This window comes from Centropristis striata, chromosome 5 (genome assembly GCF_030273125.1).
Source record: "Centropristis striata isolate RG_2023a ecotype Rhode Island chromosome 5, C.striata_1.0, whole genome shotgun sequence".
NCBI classification, from domain to species: domain Eukaryota; kingdom Metazoa; phylum Chordata; class Actinopteri; order Perciformes; family Serranidae; genus Centropristis; species Centropristis striata.
The window spans coordinates 21,350,951-21,366,372 of NC_081521.1; the positions used below are offsets into that span (position 1 = coordinate 21,350,951).

Below are 15,422 nucleotides of genomic sequence, written 5' to 3' on the forward strand. Positions count from 1 at the left end.
TCAATAACCTTGTGAAATACTAAATTTAATATGCAAAGTATTCAATTTTCATGCCCCCTCAGAACTGACTAATCTCCTCCATCACTACGCCCCTGTCATCTGCCACATCAGATCAGCTGCTGCCAACCTTCTGACCCCCTCTCACCCACCACCTTCTGGGACAGCGTTTGCATTGCTCTCCCCACCTTCCTCCATGACACCGTCTCAGAAAAATCACTCCCACTCGCATTCAGAAATAAACTGAAAACACACCTTTTCAAAGCTGCATTAACACTTGACTCCTATCCTCCCTCAAGTATCAGAGAATCTAGCTGTTATAATTACAGTTTTTGAGATAAGATAGGATAAGATATGACTTTATTTATCCTGCAGTGGGGAAATTTAGTTGTCACAGCAGCTCAAGGTACAGACAGATACAGTTATGGAAAAAAATATTAGATCACCCTTGTTTTTTTCAATTTCTTGTTCATTTTAATGCCTGGTACAACTAAAGGTACATTTGTTTGGACAAATATAACAAAAATAGCTGATTAGAGTTTAGTTTAAAAGCTGATATCTAGCCATTTTCCATGGTTTTCTTGATAATAACCAAAATCATTCTCAAGAAAACCATGGAAAATGGCTAGATATCAGCTCTAAAGTGAAACTCTTATCAGCTATTTTTGTTGTTATCATTATATTTGTCCAAACAAATTGACCTTTAGTTGTACCAGGCATTAAAATGAACAAGAAATTGAAAAAAACAAGGGTGGTCTAATATTTTTTCCATATATTATTTTTTATATATTTTACATATACATACATTCTATATACACATTTCTGCTATTTGGCATTTATTATTAATACATATTTTTTGTGTTTGTTTCCTGAAAGTACTTTGCTTTTTTACAGATATCACACATTGGAGAAAATATATTCTAGCATGTTCAATAGATTAAATAGGTTGTTGCATGTAGTAGAATAAACATAATAAATATATTGAAATATATAAGTGGCATATGAGATATAATATATTTAAAATAAAAAAATACAGAAGGCCTAATATAGGCCTAATGTGGTTGGATTTTGAACAGCTTAGTTAATATCTGAGGAAAAAATAATCACAAGGTCATCATTTTTGTCGTCATGATTATTTTATTAAATATACACAGACTGTCCTGTTCAGGCACATATAAATCATACAGAGTCATACGAGGATGGATCGTTCAACAGGGAGACAAGGATCTAACTGCAGAACAGTGCAAATGGCGACTCTCCCACAGACAAAACAAAACAAGAAGACAAAAAAAAAAAACCTTAAAAAATGACAGTCCCTCGTTGACTTGCAGTTACTGCTCCTGTTAAAAGAAAATTGAAATCAGTTACGAAAACCTTGATTTACATAAACAATGACACAGACTTGTTATTCTGATAATAGAGATTAATTTAGATTTTAATTTTTTCTGTAAGTTGCTATTGGATCCATATGTGTTTTGTTGCACAAACAAACCTTTTCGCTTCTGTGCAGCAAATAATGGGACCTCAGGTCATTCTGACAGTTGGCATATGCCATGCCAAGTCCCGCTCCTGAGCCGAGAGAAATCGGCCAAGTGTGCCCTGCAAATGAAACAGGTACTTTATTTCTTCTCACGCACGTCACAGTGTTATTAAAAACATACCAGAGATGGTGTGTGAAATCCTTTTCACACTCTTGTTGTGACACCTTGTCTGTTTTCCTCCTCTGTACTTAACTTTAATATTCACATGCTCCTTTGTGTGCTTTTGTGTGGGTGTCATTGGTGCTCCTTCCACAATAAAAGCACCAAATACTCTCATTATAAATTAACATTGAATAATGAATTCAGTTTGATAAGAGGTGTTTGACAAACTCAAAGGACTATTACTGCAGCTTTTTTTGCAGCTTGCAGTAACATATACATGGTACATGCTGCATATACAGGTGCATCTAATAAATTAGAATATCATAGAAAAGATTAATATTTATGTCAGTAATTCAATTCAAAAAGTTGAAATAACACATTATATAGATCCATTACACACAGGATGAAACATTTCATGTCTTAATTTAATTTCCTCTAATTATAATGATTATAGCTTACATTGAATGAAGACCTAAAATTCAATGTCTCAAAAAATTTTAATATTACAAAAGACCAATTTTAAAAAGTATGTTTAAAAATGGTCTCTGAAAAGTATGCACTCAATACTTGGTTAGGGCTATTTGACTTGAACTACTGGAAATTGACTTTTCCATCATATTCTAATCGATTGAGATGCACCTGTAGCTACATAACATCACTCCTAGTTCTGCTCTTCCTGTCAAGGACTTCTATGCAAAATCAAAGGTTTGAGGTGCAGTAGTGCAACAATCCATTGAAACTACTTACTTTTGAAGAACAGAACAGAAAACACGATTCCTAACCCCAGTCCAGTGCCTGAAAAAGACACACACACAAAAAAAAGTTTCATTATGACAGTATAGCTTTAGTTGACCATTTAATTAATAGTTTTAGTTTAGTTTAGTTTTATTTCACATATAAACAATATATAACACATAGATGATAGCACAGAAAAGTACACGCATGGGTGCAGTAGAAACCTGTAAAGGCTTATATAAAAACTCCAACACAAAAAATCTAAACAATACGAAAATAATTAAAATTATGAAAACAAATAAAGAACAATCAAATACATGTGTTTAAATCTATTACAAAACAAATACAATACTGCAGCTGCTAACCCTTAATTTATTGTGTGCATGTGCTGTCTCATACTGTCTCTATCTATAATGTACATTATCTATATATTGTTTATAGCACAATTTTGCTTATACACATGGCAATAAAACTTTAAACTATTAATACAGTTCAGTGACAAATAACGTAAAAGTATTATCCCCATATTTTCTCTGAAACTGGACAATAATGTGATATATTTGATTGTCACTGTTTCAAAGAACATCTAAAGTCTTTAAACACACACCTCTTAAAAGAAACCTCACACCAATAGCCTCGAATGACGCTATGTCAATGACATCGCACCAAACTCCATTCAAAAATCTGCCGATTTATGGTGCGTTGTTTATTTGCAGTACGTACATGGTAAAAAAAAAAAAAAAAAACTTTCTATGCAAGAATTCAGGATATACTGGACTGTAATTGCACTTATTGATTAAGCAATGCCTTACTTTACTGAATAAACTCAACTTTACCCCGCTGTCTGGCGCAATTAGCATATAACGTTAACGTCAGCTAACGTAATCTTCGTTCTGGGAAAAACTGAGAGGTTGTGAGCTGAGATAATGGAAAGTTTACATGGTTTTAGAATAAACGTTTTGTATGTAAGCCGAATCCAAGAGTGGTCACTGCTGTGTGGTTACATGTCTTATTTAGAAAAGGTGTGCGTTGAGACAAGCAAGAAAACATCAATTTATCATGTCACAATCTGAATGGCGCTCCTATTTAGGGTTTTTGCAGCCAAAATCTAAGAAAAGCAAACATTCATGACTAACGTTAGGACAACATTGCCAAATGGTTGCGTTCTTTGATTAAACTATTGAATCAACCCTAATTGTATCTAACAAAATATCACTGGTCATTCACTTGTCCTTTACAAGCCCTTTCTTGTTAGCTAGTTAGCCTCTCGCCCAGTCAATGACAGCTGTGGACTACAGTAAAACCCGCTGCTCAATTTGTCCTTATTCCGGGACACAAGAGTGTCGTTATACTGGGAATACTTTGAAATATTTACCGAGTTTAATGGCACCATCTGCCAGGCATCGGTCCCACTTTTTTCCCAGCTCCTTTTCAGACATGCTGAACATTAGCGTCGCTCAACCTGAAGTGTCAAATGCAGCTCTGGTGCTGCATTCAGGTGCTGTTGGAAATATGGAAATCTTGCGGTTTTTAGCAAGGGGGAACGAGACAGCGTGAAACAGGTTTTTCTTTTTTTATGCAGGTCTGTTATTTTACGCCGCATAAGTTACAAATATGTTTAACTTTATGAGCTCTATGTTGTTGATACAATATATCTGAAGGAAAAACTGATTAAAAGGTGAAAGCTGGTTTATGCTTTTTTCCCTTGAACGCCCTCTTGCAAACCTCGCGATGTGTTAAAATCAACGCGGCTTATTGTCGCCATCCAGCGTTAAGAATAGGACAGTAATTCACCTCCATATAATCAGTCTCTAAATGTATGTTCGGGCACCAAAAAATACTTACACATTTTTTTTTTATTGCAAATTTATTTTAAAATTTCTGAATGAAATTTAGTTTGACACAGATCAGTACACCGTCATGAAGTCTTTACAGCATGTTCACCTTATTAACACTGATTTCCTGAGATGACAATATACAAATTGTGACACATACAGTGCGCAAACATTTCATACCCATTACACAAAAACTTGGCATGTTTTTGAAATTGTTACCATTAAATAAAGATGTGCCACTAGCTGGGACACACCTGCATCCAAATCTGAAAACTACAAAACAGGTGTTTAACACACAGTACTAAACATGGATATCATGTTATATATGAATTCTACAAAACAGACCGACAAACGTATCAAATTCATTAAATGAGACAATCACATACAAATGATCCAATGTCACTCCTCAGCAGGCAAACTGTGAAACAGCCAAAAGTCATCATCTTATTGGCAGAGTGATTATCAAGCACAGCCTCTTAAAACGGTGTAGAAAACAACTTGGCTTCTTAATGGACTTCAAGTGAACTCATAGCAGGTGTGGTCATGAGCATTTCAAACATTGTGTGCGTGTATGTGTGAACAGCAAAGGGGCACCAAAGAGGTAGAAATTGTGTCCTTTAAAAATAAATGTATCTTTGGCCGAAAATAAAATAAATCCCCTTTGCTTTTACTGCCTTTGCTCCAGTACGTGTCTATCTTAAATTCACTCCAACATGACTGCAGTGATTATACACATTATGTAAAACAACAGCCATCATCCAGATATACTTGCAGGTTAAAATGCATGTGATAGCCAGTATGCTGTGATTAAGTGGCCTTTGCTACAAATAAAATGCTGTGATTTGCTGCATTGCATCTTACGTTAATAAAAAAAATAATTATGTGGTTGACACAGGTAAAGAGATCATCAACCGTGTCTCCTGACTTGTTGCCACAAACGATCCAGGCTGTTCTGATCACTCGTAGGACTCTGGCTGAGGGGACAGTTCTTGCGTTGTTGCTGCTGCTGGCTGGTTGGTTTCTTCTCTCGCTGCCTTCACAGAGCTCTTGCTGATGTCCAGGAGGTCTCGTAGCTCTTTGTTCTCAATCTAAACAAGACGGAATAACCACATATTTGAGGAAAAATGTCCAGATGAAATATAGAGTGTGAATTGGCTTCTAGTGGCATGTAGCAATGGTATGTCTATTGCTACATGGCACTAGAAGCCACGTTTGGGTTTTATTAGTCCAGGTTAAAATATCTGTTTGCTGGAACTTCTGCCTCTGCTCCAGCATAGTTGAGATGAATGGAATTCCATTTGTTTCACGCACTCACAGCATTAAAAACCTACAAACTTTTATTTTTAAATCCAACAGTTGCATGTACATTCAGAAACAATCTCTCTGTTACTACTCTAAGCTAATTGCTGTGAACAGTTTTCACTGGAACTATATTCAGGGTCTCTGCAGGTTTCAACAAGTCAAATTTAAGATGTTTTAATACATTTTTAAGACCATTACGAATACAATTTAAGACTAATTTAATATCCATACTGTCAAAAAAGTACAAAAGACATGAAGGAAAATCGGAGGCCCAGAATTACTTGCAAAGTATATGAATTTATTCACAGCTCTCTCGCATTGGAATAAAAAATGCTTAACTAAAAACACCAGAAGCCTCTCTATTGTGAACTAATATTTGTTTAGAACTTTAAATTCTGACTGTTTAATTCTGAATGTTTAAATTGTGACTGGGCTGCACAGGTCCTTTGTTTTGTTTTGTAGTTATGTTATAGCGTCCTCAAAAATCAAAACATTTTAAATTGAGACTGATGTTTATGCATTTGTATTAAATAAAAGTAATGTTAATACATTTTTAAGACCTTTCAAAATCATATTTGAGACATTTTTAGGAGATTTTCAGAGAATTTCAGACATTTTAAGGCCTTAAAATCAAATTAGTGGATTTTAGACATATTACGACTTTTTAGGACCCTGCAGATACCCTGTATATTCTACAAAAAAAAGGTTTAGTCTTGTGGTTGTATGTATCTGCCCACCAGCAAAGCTGCAGATTGCATCCATGTCTCATTCAGGACTCATATGTTCCCATGACAGCAGTCAATACTTCAAATATGAATGTTGCTGCAAAGAAGCTAAAATTCTAAAAATAAATAAAAATAAAATAAAAATTCACACACTTCTTTTACCCAGCAACAATATTAATATCACCAATTCAGTATTTGACTAAATGTGAAATATGGTCACAATCTCCACTTCTATTCCTGACTTATGTTATTGAACAAAATTATTATGTCCAAGTGAAGTTGACTGTGTGGATATAAAATGTCATTACTTAATCATTTAATCTTATTAGACATATTTTTGTGTATGAATTCTTGAATCTTAAGTTATACTACCTGTAATTGTAATTTTCAATGCTGTGGATGCCACTAATGTAATTCCACTCACGTTAATATTTAGATGGCATTTTACATTTCTCAGAGTTGGATATCATAAAAGCAAAACTGTCTGCATGATTACATATTATTATAACTAAGCATAAAAATACGCTGGAATTTGACCACCTGATTCTATAAATTAAACATAGAATAAGAAGTTAATACAAAAAGTTATATAAGTTATACTTGTATTAGTATTAATATGTATATTTTAACCTTGGCTTACCTAGGAAAGATACCAAAGCTACAAAGAGAGTTATCAGTGTGCAATTTATAGACACAGTTTCACAAAAATCTGTATTTCTTAACAAAAATATCCAGTTGTTGCTGATTTTTCCGAAGCACTGTGTTTGACTCACCTCTAGTTGAGCCAGCCTCTCTCGAACAGAGCAGTAGTGCTGATCGTCCACCTGCACTGCTCTTCTCATCACCTGGCCCATCTCGCATATCCGTTCCACCTGGCTCTGCACTTCCTGGACGCATTTCCCAAAGTCAGTGCATATTTAACTATACAACCATTTGAAATCCTAACCATTTAACAATGTGACAGTCAGCATACTTTTGCGTGGTTCTCATGGAGGCTGAGCACGGGTTTGGTGTCCAGCTCCTTCTTGGCCATCATCAGCTGAAGCATCTGCTTGCGGTAACGACCCATGATCAACTCTAGCGCGTACTGGTGTTCTTCAAGAGATAACCATAGTTCTGCAGAGACAGTCATTAAGAGGGTTAGCAAACATGCAACACCCCAGCTGTACAATCAACAGAATATAGTGGTTTTTAACCTTTATTCTCCTGCTGTAGTTCCTTGATTTGAGTGTTTTCCTGAGTCAGAAGGACATGAGGCTTGTATTTTGTCAGCTCCTGAATCTCTGAAGTGTCTTCTGTGTGCTGAGTGGAGAGAGCAGTATAGGGAAGAAGAGAGAAAGGAATAGAAAGATGTGTTGCTCTGTTCTAGTACTAAATCAACCATGACATAGGGGAATATATATACTTAAACACATTCTCAGGATATTAAAAACTGAAAGACACCTTACTTTAGAAGTAGTACAATGAGGCTAAAACGGAGTATGACAGATCAAAGTGATAGCTGCATTTGAGAAAGAGAGTCCTAATTTCTATTTTCAAGGTATATTATGTTATTTACTCATTAAAATCTCATCATCAAAATGTAAACTACTACTAAAATACTGCTTGGGACATTCACAATATTTTGTAGGTTGCTTTTCACTCATGGGATAATTTAGTAAAGCAAAATAAAAAAATCCAAATTTAAAAAGTAAAACAAATAAACATATAAACAAGCAAAATATAACAACAAACAAATAACTCCTAGTCTCAGCAGAGGAGGGGTGCCACATGCATGATGCAAAATGAAATTTATCAATAAATGCCATGCCAAACTCCATTAAACAATAAAGGAGCATGTGAGATGTATTTTTTGTGTATGTGAGAGGTAAAATTGTGAATGTGAGAGGTAAAATTGTGAATGTGAGATGTAAAATTGTGTATGTGAGATGTAAAATTGTGAATGTAAGAGGTATTTTTTGTGTATGTGAGAGGTAAAATTGTGTACGTGAGAGGTATTTTTGTGTATGTGAGAGGTATTTTTGTGTATGTGAGAGGCAAAATTTTGTATGTGAGAGGTAAAATTGTGTATGTGAGAGGTAAAATTGTGTATGTGAAAGGTATTTTTTTTGTGTATGTGAGAGGTAAAATTGTGTATGTGAGAGGTAAAATTGTGTATGTGAGAGGTAGAATTTTTAATATGAGAGGTATTCTTTGTGAATGTGAGATAAAATTGTGTATTTGAGAGGGAATAATGAATTATAGCCCATACGTTACTTGGCACCCTACTGTATAAAAAGTTTCAAGTTTATTGTCATGTCATGTCAAACAGAAATATTTGTGAAATGTGAATTTACTGCAAATATTCTGGATTGATGGGTAAGTTGTTACTTTTTTTGTGAATGCCACTGAGCAGTGCAGCACATATTTGTCCTTACCTTGTCTGGAAGGGCATTTCCCACCTCTTTCATGCTCTGCACTCTCTGGCTGAGGGCCCCGGACTGCTCTATCAGTCCCTCGGCGGCCGTATCGTGCTCTTTCAGCCTCTCGAGCAGGGTCCGGGCATCGCCCAACACTTTTTCTAAAGTGCAGGCCATACTGGAAACTGTCAAGTCCTGTATGTAACGTAAACAACCTACTTCACTCTCCCAGCTACAATGAAATACCTTGCAGTGTTAGCGTACGCTGGCTATCCAGCCTTAGTTAGCTGAAATGTCTTTATAGCAACGTGTACAATCTGTTACGGGGCTTTGGATTATATATGTCGGTACACAGAATAAATACAGTGCACAGAAATAAAAAAAAAAGTAAATGGTCTCTCTGTTTTGTTGTCAAGTATGACGTTTCCGCGTGAGACTAAACGATAACGTCACTTCCAGATCTTCTTTGTGTTGTTGTTTGACGGAGTACAATACCAGTATATCGGTGCATACCGCCACCTACCGTACCAGAGTAAGTACAACATCGTATAGTTTATATTAGTCTGTAAAATAGTGTACAGTTCTGTTAACTCTATGGAGTCTTGGGCTATTTTGTTCATTTTTTAATCCTCTTCTTCCTGCCTGTATACACCACTTAAAAATGTTTAAATGCCATGTTGGTATTATTTTTTAAGGGTTAGGGTTAACAATTTTGGTAATTTTGTGTATTTTTTAATCATTTTGTGTCTTTTTTTGGTCTTTGTGTCTTTTCTTAGTTATTTTGTGTCTGTCTGTGTCTGTCTTTAATCTTTTTGTGATTTTGAATCTTTTTTTTTACTTTCAAAACACTATCATGCTCAATGAAGAATTTGAAATGTTGCAAATGTGAACAAAGGTTGCAAATATAACATAAAAGAGGGTTACATCCAGTTCTATAATTTTATACAAAATATATTTTACCTTGTCTCCAGTTTTACTTGGTATATCATCATCAAACTGAAGCTGGCCTCATGGAGTTTGCAGCCAGAACTTTAGAGGTAAATTTACAGTAGGGCTCCACGCTGCTTTGTTTTCTAGTCTGGATGTGATGAAGAAGTCGAGGCAAATATTGTAATTTTTACTCCACTATAGCTGACAACTTTAGTTACTTTTCAGGTCAAGATTTAACATAAGAAACATAATAAGAAGTTGCTATTTTTCCGAGCTCATTTTTGCTCATCAACACAATCCAAAGTTTTTTATTTAGGACGGTTGATCAGCTGGTAAACCCAACTCCTCCCTGTGCCCCAGCTGAAAGTGATGCTGACTGTCAGGTGTTTTTATCTTATTTTACTGATAAAGTGGAGTCAATAAGAGCTTCTATTCCCCCCAATATCACCTACTCTAATGTCTTCCACAAACAACAAGATGGTTTTAATCAGTTTTATCCCATCACCTTGTCTGAACTTTTTCAGACAAGGTGATGGGATAAAACTGATTAAAACCATCAACAGTCAACCATTTCAACAGTTGCACATATGAGTATCTTCAAGCCCCCTTGATATCATACCAACAACATTTTTACTAAAAGTAATAGAATCTGTCGGGCCCTGTTTGCTTTCTGTTTTTAACAGTTCCTTGTCTGATGGTTGCGTCCCTGATTATTTTTAAAACTGCTTGTGTAAACCTCCTGCTAAAAAAAAACTTGGGCTGGATTCCTGCCTACCTGAAAATTTTAGACCAATCTCAAAGTTAACTTTTATATCAAAAATTTTAGAAAAAACTGTGTCGAGACAACTACTGTCTGCATTGGAAAACAATAATGTATTCAAGAAGTTTCAATCCAGTTTCCGGAAGTACCACACCACTGAGACTGCCCTGCTCAAAGTTACCAATAACCTTTTAATGGCTGCTGATGAGGGCATGTGCTCTGTCTTGGTACTTCTGGATCTAAGTGCTGCGTTTGACACAGCAGATCACAGCATCCTTTCAAACAGACTGAGGCACTGGGTGGGGATATCTGGTACAGCTCTGGGTGGTTTTATTCTTACTTGTCGAACAGGAAGTTTTGTGTGTCTGTTAATAACTTTATCTTTATTTGCTGCAGTGAGGTAAGGTGTGCCACAGGAGCCCCGGGACCAATTTTTTTTTTCATTGTATATACTTCTCCTTGGTCAAATTATTCAAAATCATGACATATCTTATCATTTCTATGCTGATGACACACTGCTGTACCTCCCTATCAGACCCACAGACCCCAGTATGCTGAACTCATTTAACAGCTGCCTCTATGGCGTAAAAAAACTGGATGTCACAGAATTTCCTTCAACTGAATAAAAACAAAACAGATATCCTTACTATTGGTTCCCAGCAGATGGCAACACAAATACTGCCATCTGCTGGTTTCCTAATTGATAAATATTACTCCTGTCACAAAGAATCTTGGAGCCTGGTTTGATGATAAGTTATGTTTTGAACAACACATCACAAAGCTTGTGCAATCCTGTTTTTAATCAAATATTTCTAAAATACGATCTATGCTACAGACACCATTTTACATGCTTTTATCTCATCACGCTTGGATTACTGCAACAGCCTTTTTACCTGCCTGAATCAAAAATCCATTCATAGATTCCAGATTGACCAGAATTCAGCTGCCAGACTTTTAACCAGAACCAAGAAATATGATCACATCACTCCAGTTTTAGCATCTTTACACTGGCTCCAAGTATGTCTTAGAATTGTTTTTAAGATTTTACTGATTACTTTTAAGGCCCTTCATGGCCTCACTCCCTGCTACATCTCTGACCTCTTAACACCCTACACACCAGTCCGTACTTTGAGATCCTCAGACAGAGGTCTCCTTTTATCAGATAGCCTTTCCTGATTTTACCAGAACTTTACCTTCCCTTGAACTGTCTTTTAATTGCACAGAACGAGACCATTCTCTAACATTATTTTTATCTGTTTCATGTCTGTTTTTAACTTGTCTTTGTAAAGCACTTTGTAACATGCGTTTTGAAAAGTGCTCTATAAATAAAAATTATTATTATTATTATAAATTCAAAGTGATTAGACTTCTTTATTTATTTAAGCATGTAGCAGTATATAAAGTAGTTAAAACGAGCCATGTCTTGAGAAAATGTAAACGCTGCTTATATAAATGCATCAATAATATTATATTTAGATTAGACTTTATCCCGCAGTGGGGAAATATTCTCAGTGAGACCACTTGCCTTTCCAGAGGAAACGGCCCAGGCAGTTTTAACAAATAATTAATAATGGCCTGTAATCATTGTTACATCATGTTATCTATATCTTGAAAACTGTCTCGAAACGAGTTTGTTTTTTACTTTCCATTTTTATGTTGTGTTCTCTTGTGTAGTCCTGAAACAAAACAAAACAAAAATCCATACCTTAAACATCTCATAAACCATATTATATCAGCATTGCTGTGTAAGTTTCTTTACATGTGAATGCGTACAGATTTTGAGTGTATTTATATCGCCCATCTATGGTTGAAAATGGAGTGATTGTGGGATTCAAACATAATATACAGTCATAGAAAAAATTAGTAGAAATTAGTTTTTTTCAATTTCTTGTTCATTTTAATGCCTGGTAAAAACTAAAGGTACATTTGTTTGGAGAAATATAGTGATAACAACAAAAATAGCTCATGAGAGTTTAATCTAAGAGCTGATATCTAGCCATTTTCCATGGTTTTCTTGAGAATGATTTTGGTTTTTATCAAGAAAACATTACATATTACACATATTAGCGGGGGAGTCAATAACTGAAGTGAGGAATATTGTGGCCTCAAATAACATTTCTTCACCCTGTTAAAATAATCGCCTAACTCGTTTTTTTCAAGTTTTGCAGGAAACACAAAAAACTTCACCAGAAGTGTAACATATGACATTTATTGATCATTTCACTCAAAAATGATGTAACAATGGATGGCTATTGGCGTAGTAATAACACTGTGTGTAAATAATGTAACTTAAGAGAAATAAATGACTAAGGCAATTTTTTGAACATGCCTTTGTGACTTAAGCAAGATATGATAACACTTCATTTTGAAAGTGTCTACATAAGAGTCACACAAGCCTGTCAGAAACATGACATGACAGTTATCATGAGCATTAACAGGGTTTCCTGCAGGAAAAAACTTTGGCCAGGGGGGGAGGTGAGTGCGGGGGGTTCAACTCGAGAACGGTTGCCGAGAACTGTTTTCTTGTTACTTAGATTGTTTAATTATTATTATTGCCCTCAATATTAAAGAGAAGATGCTTAATCAATTTTTATTTTTGGCTCTCAAAATATGAGAGAAGTTGCTTAACAATAAACCCACAAACATGAAGATGGAAAACACGAACTGTTTATTTTTGGGGTCATGGCCTAATAAGTTTGGGAACCCTTGGCACATAAAGCAAACAGAAAATTCAGAAAACAGAAACAGACTAGGCATCCATCTAGGGGGTCCGGGGGCATGCCCCCCCGGGAGAAAATTTGTACATTTTTAAGTAAAATGCATATATTTTGTGCACTTTGAGAGCTAAATGAGAGCAAACATCTCACATAACATTGTTCACAGTTCGGTGATACCGTATTATAGAATCTCGAGAGGGCACATCATCATCATTTATTGGATAAAGGGGAACCCTAGAGGGCAATCAATAGGCCTAAGTTTTTTCATGTGTAAAGGGCAGCCAATAAGGCACTTTCTCTCATTTTCACCACTCTAGAGGGCACTTTTGCGCGCTTTTTCAACCACGGAGGCACCAAGACAGGAAAAAGGGCTCTAGAAGGGCACTAGAAGGGCTGTCATTAAGGCACGTTATCAAATTTTCTTGCACTAGAGGGCACATCATCATAAGTCATTGTATGAAGGGGCACCAAATCATTTTTTGCACGTGTAAAGGGCAGCCAATAAGGCACTTTCGTTTTCACCACTCTAGAGGGCACTTTAGCGCACTTTTTTCCGATCTTACTTAAATCAGTATCGGCCGATCCAATATTTCCGATCACAGCGTCGTAAACAGTAATTGAAGCATTTTAATTATTGTGTAACAAGTATTAAAATACAATAGGGACCTCGCAGGTCGTTGCCTGATCGGGCCCTAATTAGGAGATGAGAAAGTATTATGAATTGACAACAATCTGTTTTATTGCAGGGAACTTGCAACTCTCAACTCTAGCTATTACTCTCTTAGAGAGACAACTTCAAGCTTACATAGACTGTATAATCATAAATCAAATCAAATACTTTTCATAAGTGCAACATTGCATTCTTTAAAGCAGGGGTCTCAAACTCAAATTACTTGGTATTCCACAAAAAAAACTTTGCTAAAAAAATCCAAACTTCTCAAATGCCATTATTAACAGTTATTTAACTTCAATGGCTTCTTCTGAACATGAACTGTCCTGAACATGAATGGAATATTAAAGAACATGAACGGTTCTTCTGAAAAAGGCTTCTCCTGCCTACTTCTTGCTGCCAGATGTATATGTATATATATGTTCTCACAGAACGGATATACAGAAAGGCAACAAGAGACAGATTTTTATAATGATAATAAATGTTATGTGTTATTATTGTTATCATTATAATATAAATATTACTAATATAACATACATGGAATGATTAAATGTTTTATATATAAATTATTTAATGTGCAAACTTCCCGAGTAGGGTACTATTGAACTTCCCTGCTCTGCCCTGTTCGGGACGTCGCCGAACGTCACCGGAAAGACCCGATTAGTCCCGATTAGACCCGAATGAACGACGAACAGTTCCGGAGGAAAAGTTACCAGTTAAGTGCGCCGCTGCTGCCGCACATACTCGTTGGTTACGGCAGAGTCAAACTGAGCCTAATCATAACTGTTATCACTTAGTGGTCGTTGTGTGTGAGTACAAGTTATTTGCATAGGTTGATTATTATTATTTGCTGTATAATGTGTGTTTTTATGGATCCGGACCGGTCGCCATGTTGTGATGCGTGATCCCGCACACAGAGTTTTATTTTCGTGAAACCTCACCACAGCAAGTCCTGTACCTTGTTCATGTGTGAAGCAATTAAAGAGGATAAAAAACTATCAGGAGTAGCTGCAGTTTTTCTAACAGAAAATTAAGGCCAGACTGTCTACGCCAGCATACAAAATATAGTTTACAAACAACACTGCAGATAATAAACTGTCCAGTAGCGTTTGCCTTTCATTTTGCGCTCAATATTTATGTCTTTCATGATGACATGAGCATCATGACATTTGTAGATGGCAGAAAGTACCGGGATAGCGAGCGCTTAAAGGACCGCACTAACATTAAACTTTCATATCAAGGTGGGGGCCACAAAATATCGTCACGAGGGCCGCAATTGGCATGTGTGAGTGTGTGTAAGAGAGAGATATGGCGCAGAATGCACTGCAGGCAGACAGCGCAGCACTAAAGAATCAACATTAATTCATTAGAACACACATCTATCTATGTGTGCTGGTAGATTAGTTCTCAAGCTGCCGTGTCGCTTGCATGCGTTGCATCTTTTTTTTTTTTTTTTTTTTCTTTTTTTTTTTGCCGGACATTCTAGCCCGGGCGCTACAGATTTCAGGCCGGGCGGGGCGCCTGGCCAAATAAGGTCTGCAGGAAACCCTGATTAATGTTACTTCAAAGGGTCATTAATGTTCATGACACATCCCATGTCATGTTTATGGCATGCTCATGTCACTCTTATGTAGACACCTTAGAGTAAAGTGTTACCAATATTAGTGTCAACAATAAAACACTGATAAACTAAACTGATAACTAAACAA

General features: G+C 36.1%; 2 protein-coding genes across 2 annotated transcripts; both read right to left on the reverse strand.

Moving 5' to 3' along the window:
- Window positions 1-1,111: 1,111 nt before the first annotated feature.
- On the reverse strand, window positions 1,112-3,874 carry micos10 (mitochondrial contact site and cristae organizing system subunit 10). The gene is made up of 4 exons (XM_059333538.1): window positions 3,751-3,874; window positions 2,388-2,435; window positions 1,490-1,596; window positions 1,112-1,337 (listed from the first exon to the last, which is right to left on the reverse strand). The coding sequence occupies exons 1-4, from the start codon at window positions 3,821-3,823 to the stop codon at window positions 1,329-1,331; spliced, it is 237 nt and encodes a 78-aa protein (XP_059189521.1). The 5' UTR covers window positions 3,824-3,874; the 3' UTR covers window positions 1,112-1,328.
- A 556-nt stretch (window positions 3,875-4,430) lies between these two features.
- sike1 (suppressor of IKBKE 1) lies at window positions 4,431-9,085 on the reverse strand. The gene is made up of 5 exons (XM_059332245.1): window positions 8,655-9,085; window positions 7,434-7,539; window positions 7,211-7,353; window positions 7,011-7,124; window positions 4,431-5,298 (listed from the first exon to the last, which is right to left on the reverse strand). The coding sequence occupies exons 1-5, from the start codon at window positions 8,811-8,813 to the stop codon at window positions 5,167-5,169; spliced, it is 654 nt and encodes a 217-aa protein (XP_059188228.1). The 5' UTR covers window positions 8,814-9,085; the 3' UTR covers window positions 4,431-5,166.
- Between the last annotated feature and the right edge of the window lie 6,337 nt (window positions 9,086-15,422).

Excerpts from the sequence above, each read along its gene's own strand:
- sike1 (XM_059332245.1), bottom strand. The coding sequence starts at position 8,813 with ATGGCCTGCACTTTAGAAAAAGTGTTGGGCGATGCCCGGACCCTGCTC. Across the intron at positions 7,540-8,654 it reads GAAATGCCCTTCCAGACAAG|CACACAGAAGACACTTCAGA; the intron begins GTAAGGACAAAT and ends CTCTCCACTCAG. Across the intron at positions 5,299-7,010 it reads AGAGGCTGGCTCAACTAGAG|ATTGAGAACAAAGAGCTACG; the intron begins GTGAGTCAAACA and ends CGTCTTGTTTAG.
- micos10 (XM_059333538.1), bottom strand. The coding sequence starts at position 3,823 with ATGTTCAGCATGTCTGAAAAGGAGCTGGGAAAAAAGTGGGACCGATGC. Across the intron at positions 2,436-3,750 it reads AGATGGTGCCATTAAACTCG|GCACTGGACTGGGGTTAGGA; the intron begins GTAAATATTTCA and ends TGTCTTTTTCAG. Across the intron at positions 1,597-2,387 it reads TTCTGTTCTGTTCTTCAAAA|GGCACACTTGGCCGATTTCT; the intron begins GTAAGTAGTTTC and ends TTTCATTTGCAG.